The sequence below is a fragment of the Magnolia sinica genome, chromosome 2, assembly GCF_029962835.1.
Source record: "Magnolia sinica isolate HGM2019 chromosome 2, MsV1, whole genome shotgun sequence".
NCBI lineage: Eukaryota > Viridiplantae > Streptophyta > Magnoliopsida > Magnoliales > Magnoliaceae > Magnolia > Magnolia sinica.
In genome coordinates, this window is record NC_080574.1 from 107,140,678 (window position 1) to 107,162,287 (window position 21,610).

Consider the following 21,610-nt stretch of genomic DNA (forward strand, 5'->3'; position numbering starts at 1 on the left):
AAAATCAGTCTTATAAGGAACTCAGGTGGGCCATAGCATCTAAAACCGTGTGAAGACATGCCTAAAACATATAAAATCACTTGGAGCTCACCTGAAATTTGGAGGCCTCTGAAACTTGTTATGACCCCTCACCAAAGTGGGACACATAATGGATGGTATGGATTTGTGAATTACATCTCGGTGGGCCCAAAAAATGATTATGAATGTTTTAGTGGGAGGGTAACCCCTCTCACTTTTTGTATGTGGTGTGGCCAACACGAGTCATGGATTGACTAGATTTTTAAGACTGAGGCCCACCATGGAATGGTGCATCTGATTGATGGGGTAGATGTTTTGACACACATCATGGTGGGGCCCACACACTCGACCTTATATATATATATATGAAAAGGTTCTATGTGGCCGAGCTCATGGGAACTTCCCATGAGGTCAAGCTGTGTGGGCACCACCGTGATGAGTGTTGAACATCAACACCGTCAGTTAGATGCACCATTCCATGGTGGGTCTAGGGCTTAAAAATCAAGTCAATCCGTGACTTGTGTGGGCCACACCACATACAAAATTTGAGAGGGGTTACCTTCCATTAAAACATTCATAATTATTTGTTGGACCCACCGAGATATGGTTCACAAATGCAAACCATTCATTATGTGTCGCACTTGGATGAGGGGTCAGACCAAGTTTCAGACACATCCAAATTTCAAGTGGGCCCCACTATATGTTTTAGGCATGTCTTCACATGATTTTATATGGTACGCTAAGTTCCATAAATGCATGGTGTTGATTTTGACATGCCTCACTGTGGAGCCCGGACAGCCTGACCTCATGGGAAGTTCCCATGAGCTCGACCGCATGGAACCTTTTCCATATATATATATATATATATATATATATATATATAGGGAAAAGGTACTATGCGCTCAACCTCACGACTCCATCCCATGAGGTTGAGCTGTGTGGGCCCCACCATGATGCGTTTCGAACATCTACCCCATCAGTCAGATGCACCATTCCATCGTGGGCCTAGGTCTCAAAAATCAAGTCAATTCGTGACTTGTGTGGGCCACACCACATACAGAAGTGGGGAGGGGCCGTGCACCATTAAAACATTCATAATCATTTTTTGGGCCCACCGAGATGTGGTTTGCAAATCCAGCCCATCCATTATGTGTGTCCCACTTGGATGAGGGTTCAAACCAAGTTTCAGCAGCATTCACAACTCAGGTGGGCCCCACCAAGTGCTTTTATATGTTTTAACAGTGTCTTCACGTGATTTTAGATGGTATGGCCCACCTGAGTTCCGTATACGGTTGATTTTTGGGATATCCCATAATTTAAAGGGGACCCATCAAATGCACGGTGTTGATGGTCGACACGCATCACGGTGGGGCCCACACAACTCCACCTCACGGGAGCTTATCGTGAGGTTGAGCGCATAGTACCTTTTCCCATATATGTGTGTGTGTGTGTGTGTGTGTGTGTGTGTGGATTGCTCACACGTGCACCTTCTTATGTGAGCATCCATGCACACCTTTGCACACATGTCATGGGCAAAAAATCTGAACCATAGGCCCAACTTTCAGCTTCATACAAAACACTACTGGGCCATAGCAAATAGATGCAAATCAAGGAATGAAAATGTTTTGCCAAAGTTTTGTATCAGGCTGAAAGTTGGGCTTTGGCTTGTGAGGTTCAAGGTGCCACATCACGTTGACCATTCAAATTTTGTGCCTAACGTGTGCAAAGGTGCAGGTAGCAGACATAAGAAGGTGTAGTAAGAAGGTACTATAAGGTCAACCTCATGGAAACTTCCCATGAGGTCGAGCTGTGGGCCCCACCATGATGTGTCAAACATCAACACCGTGCATTTGATGGGTCCCCATATCTCAAAAATCAGCCGTATATGGGATTTAGGGGAGCCATACCATGTGAAGACATTCTTAAAACATATAAAAGTACTTGGTGAGGCCGACCTAAGTTTTGGATGCGTCATCCAAGTGGGACACACACAATGAATGGGCTGGATTTGTGAACCACATCTCAGTGGGCCCAATAAATGATTATGAATGTTTTAATGGGAGGGTAACCCCTCTCAACTATTGTATAAAGTATGGCCCACCCAAGTCATGGATTGAGTTTATAATTAAGCCCATGGCCCACCATGGAATGGTGCATCGGTTGATGGGATAGATGTTCAACACACATCATGGCGGGGCCAGACAACTCGACCTCATAGTACCATTTCCCATTTCCCACACACAAAAACACACACACACATGTATATGGGAAATGGTATTATGAGGTCGACCTCATGGGAAGTTTCCATGAGGTCAAGCTGTGTGGGAGCCACTGTGATATATGTCGAACATCAACACCATGTATTTGATGGATCCCCTTTAGGTTATGGGATATCCCAAAAATCAGCAGTATATGGAACGCAGGTGGGCCATGCCATCTAAAACCATGTGAAGACATACTTAAAAACATATAAAAGCACTTGGTAAGGCGCACCTGAGCGTTGGATGCAGGTGAAACTTGGTCTGACCTCTCATCCAAATGGAACACACAATGGATGGGCTGGATTTGTGAACCACATATCAGTGGGCCCAATAAATGATTATAAATGTTTTAATGGGAGGGTAACTCCTGTCACGTGTTGTATGTGGCGTGGCCCACCCAGGTCATGGATTGACTTGATTTTTAGGCCCGTGGCCCACCATAGAATGGTGCATCTGGCTGATGAGGTCGATGTTCGACATACATCACAGCGGGGCCCACACAGCTTGACCTCATGGGAAGTTCCCATGAGGTCGACCTTATACTACCATTTCCCTACACATACACACACACACACACACACAATTACTGTTAACTAAAATGAGATGACTCATTTTCAGGTGTCTACCAAACAGGCCCTATATCCTAACAATGCAAGATGCAAGGCCATAAACTTGGGTGAGGATCAAATAATTTCTCATAAAACCTCAATACTCTCCACCATGTAAGAGAACTAGCATACAATTGGTTGTATGCTCCAACCCTTTCTCTATCCCCTACAGAATGTTTGTTTTTCCACTTTCGCCCTAAAAAATATCATAAATTGTCAAGGGCAAAATGCTAGTACAAATAGGTTCTAGGTTAACCACCGACCAGTTGTAGGTGGTCAGTCCTCATTACGCAAAACCATTCGGCACTAAAATCAGAGCTTCCAGAGATTAAAATTAACAACACTGGGCAGATTGCGCGCACTGTTAAGATGGAATCCGGAGCATTCGCCTCAACCTTTTGAGGCAAAACACGGATTCAATGGAGATGAATGCTACCACCATAAAATTCCACAACAGCAACTTGCCGTTGATTAAAGTATGAATTAGATTATATAATACTTTACCCAAAACCTTCTGAATTCGTGATTCCATAAAAGCAAATCAATGCCAGTAGGAACACCCTTTCATGTGACTAACTATTTCGCAACTCTAAAGAGTACATGCATGGTGCTCTGAAGAAGGAAAAAAAAAGAAGAAGAAGAAGAAGAAGAAAGAAAGAAAGAAAGCAGCCACAGAGGAGCATATACCACATTCCCTAGCAAGTCATGTGTGATGCAACACCACATCAAATCTTCATTTTCATACCACTCCAGATGGAATGCGCAACACAAGCTGGCCTCCAACAACACTGCCATGAAAAGCGAAAGTAGAATATGGGGGTCAAGGCTCATTTCTGAAAAGAAATTTAGGATCGTACACATGGCACACGTAAGCTCACCTCTTGATGTAATAGTAACAGAAATCTGCAAGGATAAAAGTCTGAACAATTTCGGAAAGAAGAACCATTGAAGGCCACAACCCATAGCCCAAAGCTGTTAATAATTGTCCACGGGTATCCAAGACCTGTTATGAAAGCAAAAGAATCATGTTGCTTGCTCTCAAGACTCCTAATAGTTCAAAAACCTGAAAACTTGACTCAACTCAATGTTCAGCTGGGTTGGGTTGACTCAGAGAATTGACCCAACCCGGTTTCATATTTAATTATTGTAAACTGAAAATATTAGGAATATAAATAGATATTTAAAATACTTAAATTTGGTATAAGTGATATAGAATGTAAGTCAAACAAACAGCAACATGAATACCTCACTAGTTAAAGAGGATTGCTACCCTTGGTTGACGTTGGCGGTTTGAATCCCACTCCGACTTTGTTTGTTTTAATAAAATCCTACCTGAGGAGGTGAGTGACTTGGTTTGAGTCAAACTGAGCCATGTCAAGCCAACCTAACCATCAACTTGACTCGATGGCTCACTGGTTAAGGGCGTTGCTACCCTTGGTTGATTTTGGGGGTTCAAATCCACTTCCACTTTGTTTATTTTTAATAAAATTCCACTCATGAGGCGAGTGACTTGGTTCAAGTCAAACCGAGCTGTGTCGAGCTGACCAAGCCATCGACTAAACTCAACAAGTCACTCATGTCCAGGTTGAGTCAGCCCATTACCAAGTTTCCCAGCTATTAAGCCCGAAATCTCGCTGAGTCAACTGGACTTGGCTGAGTTTCAAGTCCTCAGCGATTTTTGGTATTATACTCCTGACACACTCCAGCGGGCCAGTTTCTGGTCCCTCAATTAAATATTGAAATGAACTATCAGTGATTTTTTATTTTATTTTATTTTATTTTTGAGCGATGAAAACAAATTTTATTAAAAGAAGAGGCCAAAGCCAGAAAAAAAAAAAACAAAACAAAACAAAACAAAACAAAAAAAACAAAACAAAACAAAACAAAACAAAAAAAAAAAACAAAACAAAAACAAAAACAAAACAAAACAAAAAAAAAAAAAAAAAACTATACAACCCCCAAGAGCTTTTATAGCTCTGCCCAAATGGCCGGAAACTGAACTTCGACCTTTGCGTACATGATAATCTCCTCAAATGGGAAATGAACAAGTATCTCAATGTTCTGAAGTTGCAATGGTGGATCCTGTAAAAATTCAGGAATCATGTAATATGCAATAAATTCAACCATACCGAAACTCTGTATGGTTGAAAAGAGCAATATATCATCCCCACACTTCACATGCAATGAATGAACAAGTGGTTCACCGATTTTGCATCCCACATGCACATCACACAACAACTGGGGATCAGCATTGCTCTTTTTTGTAAATCATGAATGGTAGGGACCTGTTCCTTCCCAAAAGCCAAGCAAATGTTGCAATCTTGGGAGGAGCCCCATAATGCCAAACGTAAGTATAACCACGTCCCACTGGACAAGCACGTGGTCAACATCCTATAGGAGGATTGAACTATGAATCTCCCTGATTTAAACATGGACCAAAGCATCGAACCTCTCAATCCAAATGACAGCTTGACACCTTGAAGGCTCGCCAAGAGCCAAACTAGCTCCTCCACTTCCTCGTCCAAAAGGTTCCTTCTACAAGGAGGAGACCAAATAACTTCATTTCCATTTGCCAAATAGCAACTGACAACCGTTACCAAAAAATCTGGGTTAAGGCTAGCTAATACTAGATACTACTGAAGGAGAACCAAATCACCTCCTTGAACAAATGCCCAACTCCACACACCACCTTCCACCATGGTGTGCCAAAACGGTTATGTATCGGCCGTAACGGCCGATATGTAACGGTAACGGTGGGAACCGTTACACGTTTCAGGGTCGTATCGGCTGTTACCCGATTTTGTACCCGTATCGGCCGATACAGGCCCGTTACGGGCCGTTACGGGCCCGTATCGGCCGAATAACGGTAAACTTTTTTTTTTCATTTTAAGCTCTGTTTTTGTTGTTTTTTTGAAACCTATTGCTTCCAAACTGTTTCTGACTCCTTCTACTACTAATTTCGACCAACCTTGGCTAGGTATTTGAAATAAAAACACATTATATTACAGATTTTCTTGAATCAAAGCTCGGTGGGCCATTTTTCAGAAATTTGTCAAAAATAGGTATTTATACTTTTTTTAATATGTTTTGCTGTTTTAATCATGTCATATAATGTGTTAATCATAGTAGAACATGTTAATGTGCATTTTACAGATTTGGGGTGCCACTTAATAATTTTTTTATATTTTTTTTCTATTTACGCATGAATTTTGGCCCCTTTTTTTAAAATTCGAAAAATCAATTTTTAATGGTTGTTTTGCTGTTTTAATCATGCCATTTGATGTGTTAATCATAGTAGAACATGTTAATGTGCATTTTACAGATTTGGGGTTCCATTTTATATTTTTTTTTATATTTTTTTCTATTTACGCATTTATTTTGGCACTTTTTTTGAAAATTCGAAAAATCATTTTTTAATGATTCTTTTGTTGTTTTAATGATGCCATATGATGTGTTAATCATAGTAGAACATGCTAATGTGCATTTTACAGATTTGGGGTGTCATTTTATATTTTTTTCTATTTACGCATTTATTTCGGCCCTTTTTTTGAAAATTCGAAAAATCATTTTTTAATGATTCTTTTGCTGTTTTAATGATGTCATATGATGTGTTAATCATAGTAGAACATGTTAATGTGCATTTTACATATTTGGGGTGCCATTTTATATTTTTTTTTTATTTTTTTCTATTTACGGATTTATTTCAGCCCTTTTTTTGAAAATTTGAAAAATCATTTTTTAATGATTCTTTTGTTGTTTTAATAATGCCATATGATGTGTTAATCATAGTAGAACATATTAATGTGCATTTTACATATTTGGGGTGCCATTTTATTTATTTATTTTTATATTTTTTTCTATTTACACATGAATTTTGGCCCTCAAAAATAATTGCAAACACCTAAATGTAAGATATTTTCATATTACATTCATTCTAATATATCTATCATTGATAGTAGATAGTTAGAAAATTAAATATATGAATTTTGTAGTCAAATTCAGGTTATCTGATTCATAAATTCATCAGACAGTCTGATACAACTTCTCACCAAAGAGTGGACCGTTACACCACCAGAAACATGTTCCAATTTATAAATGAATGCATATTTGGAATGCTTAGAATATTCTGGATTTAATCCATATTTTTTCATATTTTTTTGAAAAAATAAATAAAATTTGCGCCGTTACGCCCCCGTATCACCGTTACGCCCCCGTATCCGTATCGGTTTCGGAGGGCACCGTTACACCAACCAATACCGATACGGGACACCTTGCCTTCCACACTCCCGAGGCTCTAGACATGAACAAGTCTTTGACTGACCATCTTCCTTCCCAAGTACAGTATTTACAATCCACCATCTCCCTCCACAACTTCCCTTCTTCTCTCCCAAACCTCTATAACCATTTGCCAAGCAAAGCAACATTCATTTGCTCCGATCTCCTAATCCTAGAACCCCTTCCCTAGTCGGCTTACACATTCCATCCCATTTTAAGAGATGAAATTTCCGTTCTCATCTGCACCTTGCTACAAAAAGTCCCACCGTAATTTGTCTATCCTTACCACTACAGCCAACGGATACCTGAAGAAAGACATGTAATAGATTGGAAGATTGGACAAGGCCACCTTGATGAATATGATCCTACTCCTTAACAAGATGGCGACTCTTCCACTTGGACAACTTCCTCTTCACCATTTCAATAATCCTATCCCACAATTGTTTAGTAGGCTTGCCAATTCACAATGGAAACCCAAGGTACATCGATGGAAAAGACTCCACCCAACAACCAAACAATCCCACCAAACTCTCCACCTCTTCCTTAGTAGTGCAAACACCTAGCATCTCACTCTTGTTTATATTCACCTTCAAACCAAAGACCGCCTCAAAACAACACAATCTTCCGACGATCATCAACCTTGACCACATTTGCATCACAAAAGAGGAGGGCATCATGTCCTTTATCCAACATCTTGCTTAAAGCTTCCATGACAACCACAAAGAGGAAGGGAGAAAGTGGATTACCCTACCTAAGACCTCTTGACGCCTGAAAGAACCCACTAGGGGATCCATTAAACATCACGGAGAACTTTACCAAGCGAACGCGTTCTTGCATCCATCTTCTCCATTCTTTCATCCACCCATGTTAAAGTTGGAATTCACGGTTTTTTTTTTTAATAAAAAAATTTTAAAAATTTAAAAAAAAAAATGAGAGGACAAGGGATGTTGAAACAAAAGGCCAAAGAGAGGTCTGTCACTAGTCATACTGATAACACCAGCATTGCATCACACTGATAAGAGAACATTGGTCCCAGAAGCAGCAAGTTGTAGAGAAATCATTTATTGAGTAGCTAGCATGGAATTTTGGTGATCTTTTCGTTTTCTTCAATCTTTTTTTAAGGTTATGGCGGCCTTTCAGAAGTACCATATGAACTACTTTCAACTTTCTGTCTTTGACTATTTTGGGTCCTTCAAGTTGTTTGCTACAAGTCCAAAGATTTGTTATTAATCATTTCTTTATTTCTATTTTCTTTCTTTTTTAAGGGTACGTTTGGTGTATACCCGTCCTTCTATGAGCAGTTGATTTTCCGTTAGTGAATTGATATAAGAATGAGTAGAGGGCCCATCTCGTTATTGATTTGGATGGTGTTATTGGTATCAGTGATATTAATGATATTGCTGAGATAACAATACAGACATTGGAGGGAAAATAAAATTCGCAAGATATCGTTGAATAATATATATATATATATATATATATATGTGTGTGTGTGTGTGTGTGTGTGTGTGTATGTATATATGTATAATATGACAGATATTATCGCATATATCGACGATATTGCAAGATATTGGTAAATTCCCTTTAAAAGAAAACATTGTATTGTCGATGTCATGTGACATTATCCATGTTATCAACAATACCAATGTTAATAACTCTGAAATTCCAAAAAGAAAAAAAACTAATTTTTCAATTTTTTTTTCAAATCTTTCCTTGGGATGTTTTAAATTAGTGCATTATGTGTTGAATTATTACATTATTTAATAAAATTAGTGCAAAAATAATATTTTTCTCCGCCAATGCATTATTTGGACCCTTATACAATGGAAACCTATTATGTATAGTTTTTATTATTACTTTTTAACTTTCCGAGTCCTAAGTGTGTCTTTTAACGTCTCTTGAAGTTCCACTAAAAAATTCCACCCTTTTACCAATGTTCCTTTAGACAATGATATCTTACTTATTGATACATGTTTTCGTGTCTTAAGTCATCAATTCATGTAGATTGATACTGTGAAGTGAACAGTTGATTTGGGGTAGAAATCAAGGTAGTGATAGTAGAGAATGGTTTGATGATTATAATGTGAAGAAGAGAGGAGAAATTGAAAGAGAAGGAGGAGGAGGAGGAGGAGAGTTTGGGAAAGATGTTGTGTTAGGCTATCTTGCCCTAATACACTATTTTATTATAATAGAGCATATAGTACACCGCAGGAGGAGCAAAGTGTGCAAATGCACTTACACCAAAAAGGGCCACTACACTATACACTAGCATTCTCTATAGTGACAAATAACGAGGCAAGCATGCAAATGCTTTGGGGCCACTCCAAATACACCTATACAGATGGCTATCCATTACATGTGTCTTTTAACGTCTCTTGAAGTTCCACTAAAAAATTCCACCTTTACCAATGTTCCTTTTGACAACGTTATCTTACTTTTTGATAGATGTTTTCGTGTCTTAAGTCATCAATACATGTAATGACATTGATACTGTGAAGTGAACAGTTGATTTGGGGCAGAAATCAAGGTAGTGACAAATAATGAGGCAAGCACGCAAATGCTTTGGGGCCACTCCAAATACACCTATAAGATGGCTATCCATTACATGTGTCTTTTAACATCTCTTGAAGTTCCACTAAAAAAATCCACTTTTTTACCAATGTTCCTTTAGACAAGTATATCTTACTTATTGATACATGTTTTCGTGTCGTAAGTCATCAATACATGTAATGACATTGATACTCTGAAGTGAACAGTTGATTTGGGGCGGAAATCAAGGTAGTGACAAATAATAAGGCAAGCACGCAAATGCTTTGGGGCCACTGCAAATACACCTATACAGATGGCTATCCATTTCATTAAGATAACCATTTTACCCCAAGTTCAAAAAGATTTTTTTTTTTTTTTAAAGATATGAAATTTGTTAAACCACAGGAGACTACATTGTGGAAAACTGGAATCTCTTGATCTCTATGAGAATGACAAATAAGTCATTAATCAAAATAGATACCATAATCTAATCTAATATCCTCTAAAACAGTTCATTGCTGGAACATTGTGGGCCTGGATACTTTGCTGGTCCTTCCCTGTTGACTAATCAAGTGAGTCGCTACAGGCCTGACATCACTATGGGACATTGAATCGGGCCTTATTGTGGACTACAGCTGAATGCTATCTTCTCTGTGGTGGTCATTGTGGATTGCGAGCCATTGGATCACCAAAGGTCTTGTCTGTGGCCCATTTGCACTTACTGATTGCTGCTGTGGTCACCATTCTATGGACGTAATCAAACATCTTGCTGTGTTACATCACGTGATCATCAGTTGCGTCATAGTTTGGTTTGAAGGGCCCAACTGGGTTTGGTTTGGTTGGAGGCCCATAGTCTGGTTCATCATCGCTGCCTTGCTCTACCAGCATCCATCATCAGATTTGTGCTAGTATTTGTTCGTGATATTCCATAGATGGTGGGTTTCGAACACTTGGGCCAGCAAGTCTACATAACCATCCCTTTGTGGGCCTGTACAGTTCTCTAATTGGACGGATGGGATTGTGTGATTGGCATTGTTCCTCACACAATGGCCCACCCTTGATGAAGCTGCTGACTTTTTGCTGCCTCCGTATACATTCGACAAAGCGAATGCTCCATATCAGGCCTTTTGACTATATGTGACTCATTTAGTCATTTATGTGCCAGGCAGTTGGTCCAAAGAAGTTTGTGCCAGATAATTAGTCCAGACTTTTGTTTAAGCTGAGCAATTGGTCCATACTCATTTATGGCAGACAGTTGGTCCAGTGGTTCACATCCCATAAGTTGTCAAAAGTACCTGCTCTCCTGAGGTTACTTGTCGTTTCATCACCGTTCACTGTCTCGTCAATTATGCTCCTCATCTACTTATTCGCCATTCCGCTCACTACCCTTCGCTACTCAGCCTTCATCATTATGTAAGTTTTTATTCTCAATATGTATGCCCTTTTCAAACTCAAGTTCCTTTTTTCATAGCATATTGAGTTCCGTTTCTTCTTCTTTTTCTTTTTTTTTGTTCTTTTTTTTTTTGGGTGGGGGGGTTTGCAAGATAGGTTCCACCTTTTGGGGGGGGGGCGCACTGTTGAAAGCGTGAGTTGAATAGCTAAAGAAGAAGTTGAATAATTGGAGTTGGACCCAACACATATTGGTGCCTAAGGCCCAACATATTTTGAACAAAGCATTCCACCTATAAAATAAGAAGCTGGGGTTTGGTGTATATTCGACCAAACCCTCTCCATATTCTCCAAGTTATTCCTCTCTCCTTCTCCATAACTACTGCTGCTGATTGGCTCTACACGCAGCTTGTGCATGCATTGCACGCTGTCCATGTAAATAGCCCACCATTGATCAACCGGCCCATAATCTCGCTAATCTTTGGATGGTGCCATTTTATGAGATCTTCCAAAGCAAAAGCACCCACTGGGGGAATGCAACTTCCCCACACTTTTGCATACAGGGACAATTGCAGTGTGCTTTAAGTGATAGAATGAAAGAACACCTTTGAAGAGTCCCACCATTTGAGGTGCCATTTCAAATCTTCTGATCCTTGGCACTCATATCGATCTAAACATCTTTCAAAATGCCAATAAGCTCTTCAAAGCATTCGATCTCCTATCATTGAGATCTGATGGAACACATGACATTCTACATTAGAGTTCCTCTCTAAGCCAAATGTCCTCCCAAAAGGGCAGTGTCGCTAAGTTGACCCAGTAAAGAAGACCCTCCATGAATAACCCTGTTTGTTGAGCAAAATTGCAATTCACACCTCTAATCCTTCTCCAATAGACTCCAACATCAGAAATCACCCCCGCTCTAGAAGGCCATACCTTCTTTTACTGTTGTCTCCATGAGGTATCCAAAAACAGTTACGTAATGGTAACAGTGGCCACTGTTACACATTATGGGCCCATAACAGCCATTACGGAAAAAATGGGGAAAAAAAAAAGGTACTGATCCCTTACAAGGCTGATGCAATAATTTTATTTTTTTTTTCAAAAGAAAAGGCCTTTATGGCCCGTATAGTAACAATAACAACGGTGGCCCTGTTATTGAATACGTCGATTTGGCTCCTCCCAAAAAGGTCATCACCATTTTCCAAGGATCACCCAATTTCTTTCTCAAATTCTCACCACTCCAATAACGTCTTCCGTCTTTGATTTTGAACATCCTTCGCAACCAATCAAATTGCACATACAGACACATAGATAAGATATACACTTCATGCATGTGCCAAAAACTTAATTCAGAAATTTAGCTGACCAGAATGCAAGAAAAGTCATCATTATCAAGATCCATGCAACATGAAAGAATTTGGTCGTGCCAAACCTGGAGGACCCAATGTGCACAACTCAAAAACCTTGCAACTCCCAATGCAAATACATAATGAGCTGTAAATGGTTCAACAATCTGTAAATATCAGAAATGATTGTTAGAGAAACAACACGGCCCCAATCAATCAAACAAATGAAAACATATATGCATGTCTTCAGCTCGCACCTTTGTGTTTTGCATCACACGTAACTGGGGTAATACAGAAACAGCTTCCAAATAAACACAAAAGGCCCAAAGGATCCTGTTCAAAATATTATGTGAAGTTGATGGGTGAACAACAAGAGCTAATATAGCACATGGGGCAGCCTGCATCCAAATTCCAAAATTAATTAACAATACCAACAATTAATCAATGAAACAAGAAGCTTACACTACGATTTAAACAAAAGAAAATTATAATAGGTTAAATTCAAATACTAAGACGATCACCACTAGATTTAGAAGACAAGCATATTAATAACTTGCATTGATTGTAATAAAATAAATAAATAAATAAATATATATATATATATATATATATATATACACACACACACACACTATTCTGCAGATAGATCAATCTGCTAGTTACTGAGATTCAAATAGCAGCAATAGAAAGAAGAAATAGAATGCAAAATAGGTTCTATAATTGATAGAGAGCATATATTGCCTGAAGCAACCTTATGAAGAATTTGGTAAGAGCACTGCAACAGAACCTTCCAAGGTGTTCTTTTCTGTTTCTTTCGCAATAAGAGAATTTGTAGTGGAAGTAATGGTGAATGCTTTAACTATTGTTTTTTTTGGTAATAAATCTCCTTGTTAATAATATTAAATTTTGCCTGAGAGCTTGCTGAGACATCAACCAAATATGTCTAATGACCATTAGCAATGTTATAGCAGCAGTTGCAATGGAAGCAGTAAAGGCAAACTATGAGTAGCTTGGGTTTGCCAAGTGATCATAACGACTTGGGACGGACTGTTACCCAAGTAGGGTATGAGAAAAACACAATGAGTACAACAAGGATTGGGTACAGGGGGATCTCAATCCTAAATTCTCAAGATACAGGAACAACAACATTTGTAGTTGGTGTTCTTGCCCTGACCTTTCATCAAATACGTCATATGAATTTTAATTTGTCAACGTAAAGAAATAGTATACTAGAAAATAGGAAGACAAACTATCAGGAGCAGAAGCATACCCAAATCAAAGAAAGACAAGAAAGACACACACCTTATGAAGAATAAGATGGAGCATTTTCAGAGAAACTAATATCCACAGAAATAAAATGTTAGCATGTATACCAGGCATGCTTCCAAAATATCAGCCAAGACAAATAGCCACCCCCAATACAAGTTTCTGGAATGGTGGGTGGGTGGGGAGCGTTTGCTCATTCGTTTTTTTTTTTTTTCTTCTTTTGTGGGGAGGTGTTGTTGGCCTGTCTCATATCAGCCCATATCTGGCAATACAGGCCATTTCACTCATTAATCCCCTTCATTTGAACATTATAGGGACCTTCAAAAAACCAATTTTCAATTAGATATAGCCCAAAATATGAGATCAAAACACATGACTTGAGCAGGATTCCGTGAATCAAACTAATTTGGCCATTTTGAGGGAAATTGGAGAAAGAGGTAACCTGTCACTTTATTTCATTTTTTTTAATTGTTTTTGTTGTATTTCTGTGTAGTGGGCCCTAATCTACCAAATCATAATTGATTCATGTTCGATTACGACCTATTTGGTTGATTTTCAGCATTCAGGCCATTTTAATTACTAAGACGAATTTATTAAGAGCACCTGAAAGTGAAAGAATACACCAGCAAGAGGCAACCCCAAAATGCAAAAGCTATCATCCCACTTCACTCCATGTGTACATGATTATACTGAACAAACTATTTAAGAAATTGTGCCAAAGAGGAAACATAAAATTTTACAAGAATATGGGCACTAGGTGCAATCAATAAGAGAAAGTATAATTATTCCATTTTTTAGAAAGTGCATGCAATTCAAGACATTTTTTACATGAATAGTAACCCGGATACTATTCATCCATTTTTTTCCCTTTTGTTAAGATTTCTTTGGGGATATGAGATTTTTAAGTATGTTCAATATAGAACATGCATCAAACAGATCAATCCCACATTTTTACCTATTTTGGCCCATTTTTGGATGGATTTGGAGATGAGTCGTAACCCTAACACTATTCCTCCACATTTTTGTATTTTTTCTTAAAACTTCCTTGCTGATATAAATTTCTTCAGTTTGTTTAACATATATCCATGCATCAAAGCAATCAATCCTCATTTTGGCCCACTTCAGATGAATTTGGAGATGATAGTACACCCAGTACTATTCATCCAAAAAAAAATCTAAAAAATTCATTAGGAATGATTTTTTTTAAGCATGTTTCAAGGGGAGGTCACTTTAGAGATAAAAATAATTGGGGAGACCATGGTACAAATTTCATTGGTAGCCGCGGTCGTGATCGTGGTAGTTAACAATGCACTCATCGTAGTCTTAGAAACCGCACAGTTGATACGTGTTGGGACCTTATTGGTAACCCTACTTGGGTGAATCAGTTCGTTCTTCCAATGCTAGCACTAAGGGTTGTCTCCAAACCTATCTCCTTCATTTCTAATCTCAGTGCTACAGTCGATACAATTACACTGTCCAAGGAAAAATATGCTAGACTTTTGAAGAATCGTTCCACTCACGCATCATCATCCATAGGTACCCTCCCACAATTAGGTATCATTTGTCTTACATTGTTTGATAGTGTTCCCTAGGTGATTGATTCAAGAGCTTCCAACCATACAACTGGCATGCATATTGTATGGTCTCAATTAGTACAATCATCGTCCTTTAGTTATATTAGGAGTTCGTATTTTAACCCATGTGTCTAGGTTGAGTATTGCTTATCCAACCCCATCACTTCATTGTCATCGGTACTTTACATACCTAAATTTTCTTTGAGTTTATTGTCTGCAAGTAAGCTAAGCAAATCTCAAATTTGTTCTATCACATTTTATCCTTATAAATGTGAATTCAAGGATCTAATGATGGGGAGGATTATTATTATTATTATTATTTTTTTTTGAACATTAACAATATTATTAAAAAGGTTGAAGCCAAAAAATACAAATATACAACTCAAAATTTTACAACTCCCGCCAACTATCTGGGAAATGAAACATGATTTCAGAGCTATCGCCCATTCCATTACATAGAATTTAGCCCTTCTAAACACTTCGATGCATTTTCCTTTTTTATTCCTGAAACAACGAACATTCCTTTCTAACCACAAGGCCTGAAAACCCACTTACATACTCATAGGCCAAATCTAAAGATGGGGAAGATGATTAGCGAAGGGCATGAAGCAAGTTGACTATATTACCTCGATAGTGGAATAACTGGAGCTGCATTATGGACAAATATATCTCCACATCATTGGCATTCCATGCTTGCTAATCCCTCTTTAAGTAGTTTAAAGAGTCTAGTTCCATCATTATCGCATGTGTCCATATTAGAGTGTGAGGCTTGTGAGTTTGGTAAGCACCATAAAGTGTTGTTTCTACCTAGTGTGGACAAGAGAAGTGATAAAAAAAATTATTTAACAATCTGATAATTGGGGTTCAGATCATCTTATTGGTTTATCTGCTTTGAATTACTTAGCTATTTGTAATGATTATTCTCGTATAACATAGCCATATTTGATGACAGATCGGTCCAAAATGTTTTCTTGTCTTAAATTTTTTCATATGGAAGCACAAACCCAATTCAGTTTTAAGGCTTGTGTTCTATCATTCAAATAATGCTAAAGAATATTTATCTCATGACTTTTAACTCACATTTTTTCATCTTATCTCCTTTTTTAAGAAAAAAGGCCTCATATCTTTCATTTCATGGCATCATTCATCAAACTTCACATGCACACACCTCGCAACAAAATGTGGTAACTGAACGTAAGAGCCGTCATTTACTTGAGGTAGCAAAGCATTTTTTGTTGAATACGAGGATTCCGAAAATATTTTAGTGTAATGCAATTTTAATTGCATGCTACCTAATAAATCGGATGCCTTCATTGGTCCTAGATGGAAAGTCACATCTCTCTATATATTGTATCCTCAAATTCCTTCCTACTCTATTCCTCCAAAGGTTCAGCTGTGCGTTTCGTGCATCAGCTTGATCGTGTTCATGACAAGTTTGAACCAAGGTCTATAAAGTGTATTCTTGGATATTTCCGTACCTAACAGGGATACAAATGTTATTATCATGTGTCCCGGATTCGTTTTGTCTCAGATAATGTCACATTCTTTCAACAAACTCCATATTTCTCTTAGGAAGGAAAGTCTTTACAATTTGAAGGGAGCTCCATAACTACTCTTCCAATGGTACCTGATACTACTATTAGAGTTAGGGAGATGTTTGTGCAATGTGCAGATTGGCATTTACAAGTTTACTCCAAACATTCTAAACATGGAGATGGAGTGCATGTGAGTGTGACTTTGACCAAGATTCGTCAGAAGATCATCATTCTTGTAAGACCTTGCCTACACCATGAGACAAAGGTAATGTACCTATTATTCTTTGTAAGGGTATCTGTTCATGCACTCAACATCCTATTTCCAACTTTGTTTTGTTCAGTGGCTTATTTCATTCAATTCGACAATTTAATTTGTCTTTATTGTCTATGTCTATTCCCCATTCTTTCCATGAGGTTCTGAGTTGAGATGGGTGAAAACGAGCTATGTAAGAAGAGATGAGTGCACTTTATTATAATTGAACTCGGACATTAGTTGAATTACCTGATGAAAAGCAGGCAATTGGGTGTAGTTGGGTGTATACAGTAAAATACAATCCCAATGGCTCAATGGATCCTTTAAAAGCCCGGTTAGTTACCAAAGTGTACTGTCAGACTGTTAGAATCAATTATTTAAAGACCTTCTCACTTGAAGCAAAGCTTTACCCAGTACATGTAATTATTCCATTACTGCAAATTTGGATTGGCCATTGTATCAACTTAATATGAAGAATGATTTTCTTCATGGAGATCTGGTTGAAGAAGTTTACTTAGAGCAACTACGCAGGTTTGTTGCTCGAGGGGTGTCAGATAAAGGTATGTCATCTCTAGAAATCAATTTATGGGTTTAAACAGTCTCTAAGAGCTTGGTTCGACAAGTTCAATAAAGTGGTATTCGAATTTGGGATGAAGCATAGCCAAGCCAACCACTTTGTTTTTATGAGGCAAAGTGAGACAGGCACCATTGTATTAGTTTGAATATGTAGACATAGAGCTGGGCATCGAGTTAAGTCGGATGGAGTTAGGGCCGACCCGACTCAATCCGGTTTTGAAATATGCCCGACCCGAACTCGATCGACCCGACTCGATATCGAGTCAGGCATGCCTAACCTGATCTGAGTCCGATATGCCTTGGACTGATCCGAACCAAGTCTGAACCGCTCAAAAGTACTGAGTCGTGTAGAGTTGGCATCTTGTCGGATCGAGAGATGAGGGAGGGAGTGGAGAGGGGGGATGAGAGAGAGAGAGAGAGAGAGAGAGAGAGAGAGAGGAGGGTGGTGATGGTGGTGGGTGGCTGTCGGACTTGGAAGAGGAGAAGGATGAGGGAGGGAGGGAGGGAGGGAGAGGAGGATGAGGGAAGGAGGGAGAGTTTGGTATCGAATCAACGTCAGGTGCGACGGGTATATATAAATAAATACACACACACACACACACACACACACACACACACCCGAATCCAAGTCGAGTCGGGTTTCGGATCGAATCGAGTCTGACCGGATCGAGTTTCGAGTCAAGTTACTGGGTTTTATATACACGCACGCCGCCCCCCCTACGCACGTATGCCAGGAGGAGGGCCCCACCATTGATCTGGATCGATAACGACGTCCAGGGAGGGCCTCCTAGTTAGAAGACAGAATTTTAGTTCGTTGGAGTGAGCCCGACAGTCAAGTAAAGCACATCATGGGATCTCATGATCTTGGCCCACTAGTCTGATTGATCTCGTATTTTAAGTTTTGCTTAATAATGTTATTTAGAATATCATGGACGGATTAGATTTCTTTAATTAGTTTTTATTTTGGTTTACTTCATCGCCAAATAATAGGTTGCGCACATGGTGCGAGTTTGGGGTATAGGTTTTTTCTTATAAATAGGCACCTCTTGTAGCCTTTTTATTCATTGAAGATTAATAAAAAATCCTTACGTTTTCCTACTCCTCTGAGTTCTTGAGTTGTGGAAATCCAATTGCGTGTGAAGCCCTCCCTTCATCAAAAGGCTGACTACCGAGGTGCGAAGCCACATCTATCTCGATCTGCCCCTATCTTCTATCACCCATTCTTCTCACCTTCTACAACCATCCTCGCTTCGAATCCATCAGCTTTTGCAGCAGTTCTTCTCCTTACAGCCGATTTTCGGAATCTGGCCCTGCAGGAGGGCTGAAACTTCGGCGGACCACCACACACAAACCACACATCCGATCAAAACGAAACTTGGGGGTTTTGAAGCCCTCCCCTGGCCGACTAGGGCCAAGGAGGCGCTTTCCGCGTTCGACGCCCCCTCGCACGTGCGGCCAGGCTCCTGCGCAAGTGCAACAAGCCTGGCCCGCTGTCCACGCCAGGAACTGTCTCCAGGTTCAGATTTCCGCCTATTTTACTCCTCCATACCTCTTCTCTCTAACCCTAACCCTAGATTGCATTACTTTCAATTTATTTGCCCATTTTCTAATCCCAGGGCTCTCTGAACTGAAACTAGTGAATCCCTTGGATTAGGGACTGATTGTTGTGCATGTGTGGATGAGTTTTACTTCCCTTTGAGTATCATTTGGCTCATAATTTTTATTGATCCAGCCCTAACATGTGTAGGCCTGGACCCGCACAGATTCCCCTTGCTTGAATGTTTGAACTTTTGTGTGGGATGTGGAAATTCTATGTGGATGTTTCTGAATTAGTTTGATCTAAAGCCTGAGATCTTGCATATCATAGTTTAATTTTCATGTCGGTATCAGAGCCTAGGGTTCTTATAGGGAATGCATCACATGTTTAGGGTTTAGTTTGTTTATGTCCATCATACATCAAGTCTCATCACATATAGCTGTTTAGAGAGCCATAAATCCTGATATTAGTTGCCGAAATTTCTATTATCAGGAAGCTAGCTATTCTCATTGCCGTAACTTTCTATTATTCCCTTATTTTAACAACTATATTGCTGGATTTTAGTAGCACTGTGTAGTTTTTCTCATATAGTCTCATAGGATCATTTAGTCCCGTCTAGTTGCATATAGTCGTAGTAGTAGGTCCTTAAGTTGAGTTAGTAGTTGCATGCCCACGCGTACGGATCATGGTTTTGGTTTGTACCCTACACTAAACATGGTGCAATTGCAATAGTCATTAAACAAGCTGACCCAGCAGTTTGAGTCTTTGAGTAACCGCTGGGAACAACATATAGACCAATGCTTTGAACAATTTGATGTGTGCATTACCCAACTAGAGGTCTCCGCCGGAACAAACCCCACCATTGGGGAAGATGTTCAATCTCAGGCAGGTGGCCAGGAGGATAGACCAATGAGTGAAGGTGGCCAAGGAATCAGTCATGGGCATGCACCCACCCCATGAGGGACATCAAGACCACTATTTTGAGTGGTATAACATGTACGGCCTTGTAGCTAGAGAGTGCACCAGAGGCTAGTGTAAAGTTACCCACTAAGGCCATTCCGGTAGTGGATGAGTTTAGTGACGTCTTTCCTGATGATCTACCGGATAAGTTTCCCCCTATGAAGGATATAGGGCACGCCAGAATACGGGACACCATACTACCTATAGTCGAGTTTGCATTTAATAGTTCCGTCGATTGGTCCACAGGTCTAAGTCCTTGTGAAGTCGTTACTAGTTATAAACCTAAGAAACCTATGGATCTTGTCCCTATGTCGCTGTCCCATAGGTCGTCAGAGTCTGCAGAGTCTTTTACGCATCACATTCATTCATGGCATCAAGAAATCAGGCAGAAGATCATGACTAGTAATGAACATTACACACTTTCTGTAGGCCAACATAAACGTTTCAATGAATTCAATGTAAGGGACTGCGATGGTCGGCATCAGGCCAGAGCGGTACCCTCAGGGAGCCGTTCGTAAATTACACGCGCGTAGCGCTGAACCATTCAAAATTATAAAACGAAACGGTCTCAATGCGTATGTGTTAGATCTTCCACCTTCCATTGAAATTAGTTTCACATTCACTGTGGAAGATCTAGTTGCATTTTAGGGAACCACGGATACATATTCTCAGCCTCTACCACCCATACCTACCCGTCCCGACCCATTTTCCGGGCCCTTACCTCCTATACCTACCCGTCCTGACCCATCTTTCCAACTACTACCTCCCATACCTACCCCTCCCGACCCATCTCCCCAGTCTCTACATCTCATACCAACCCCTCTCGACCCATTTTTCCAGCCTCTACCTCCAATACCTACCCGTCCCGACCCATTTTCCCAGCCTCTACCTCTCATACCTACCCGTCCTGACCCATCTTCCCAGCTATCACGTCCCATACTTACCCCTCCTGACCCATTTTCCCAGCCTCTACCTACCCATCCTGACCCATCTTCCCAGCTACTACATCTCATACCTACCCTTCCCGACCCATTTTCTCAGTTTCTACCTCTCATACCTACTCTTCTCACACCTAAAGAGGAAATAAAGGACATTCTGAACCATCAGATAATATCCACGTCGGACGGTGGGTTTCAAAAGTTCATGGTCAAGTGGAAGTCACATCCAGCTTTAAACAGTGTGTGGCTCGCTGATGAGAAACTTCAGAGACTTGATCCTTACATCCTGAAGCGGTTCACGAGTTTTAATTTGTCAGTGGCGAAATTTTCCCAGCCGGGGAGAGTTGATGGGGACATCACGTGCACACGCGCGCGCGCCGCCCCCCCTACACACGTATACCAGGAGGAGGGCCCCACCGTCGATTTGGATTGATGACGGCGTCCAAGGAGAGCCTCCTAGTCAGAAGACGGAGTTTTAGTTCGTTGGATTGAGCCCGACAGTCAATTAAAGCCCATCATGGGATCTCATGATCGTGGCCCACTAG

At 39.9% G+C, this 21,610-nt stretch overlaps 1 protein-coding gene across 6 annotated transcripts in view; it reads right to left on the reverse strand.

The window, feature by feature from the left end:
- Positions 1–3,333: 3,333 nt before the first annotated feature.
- The window catches only part of LOC131237352 (uncharacterized), a 28,452-nt gene continuing 10,175 nt past the window's right edge, over positions 3,334–21,610 (reverse strand). For 5 of the 6 annotated variants that reach the window (XM_058235068.1, XM_058235063.1, XM_058235064.1 and 2 more), the window contains 4 exons: positions 12,684–12,824; positions 12,513–12,593; positions 3,766–3,890; positions 3,334–3,675 (listed from right to left, as the gene is read on the reverse strand). In XM_058235068.1, the coding sequence (XP_058091051.1) occupies positions 3,627–3,675; positions 3,766–3,890; positions 12,513–12,593; positions 12,684–12,824 (396 nt within the window). In that variant the 3' untranslated portion in view covers positions 3,334–3,626. The remainder of the gene's footprint in view (positions 3,676–3,765; positions 3,891–12,512; positions 12,594–12,683; positions 12,825–21,610) is intronic. The other variant, XM_058235066.1, reaches the window with a different exon arrangement.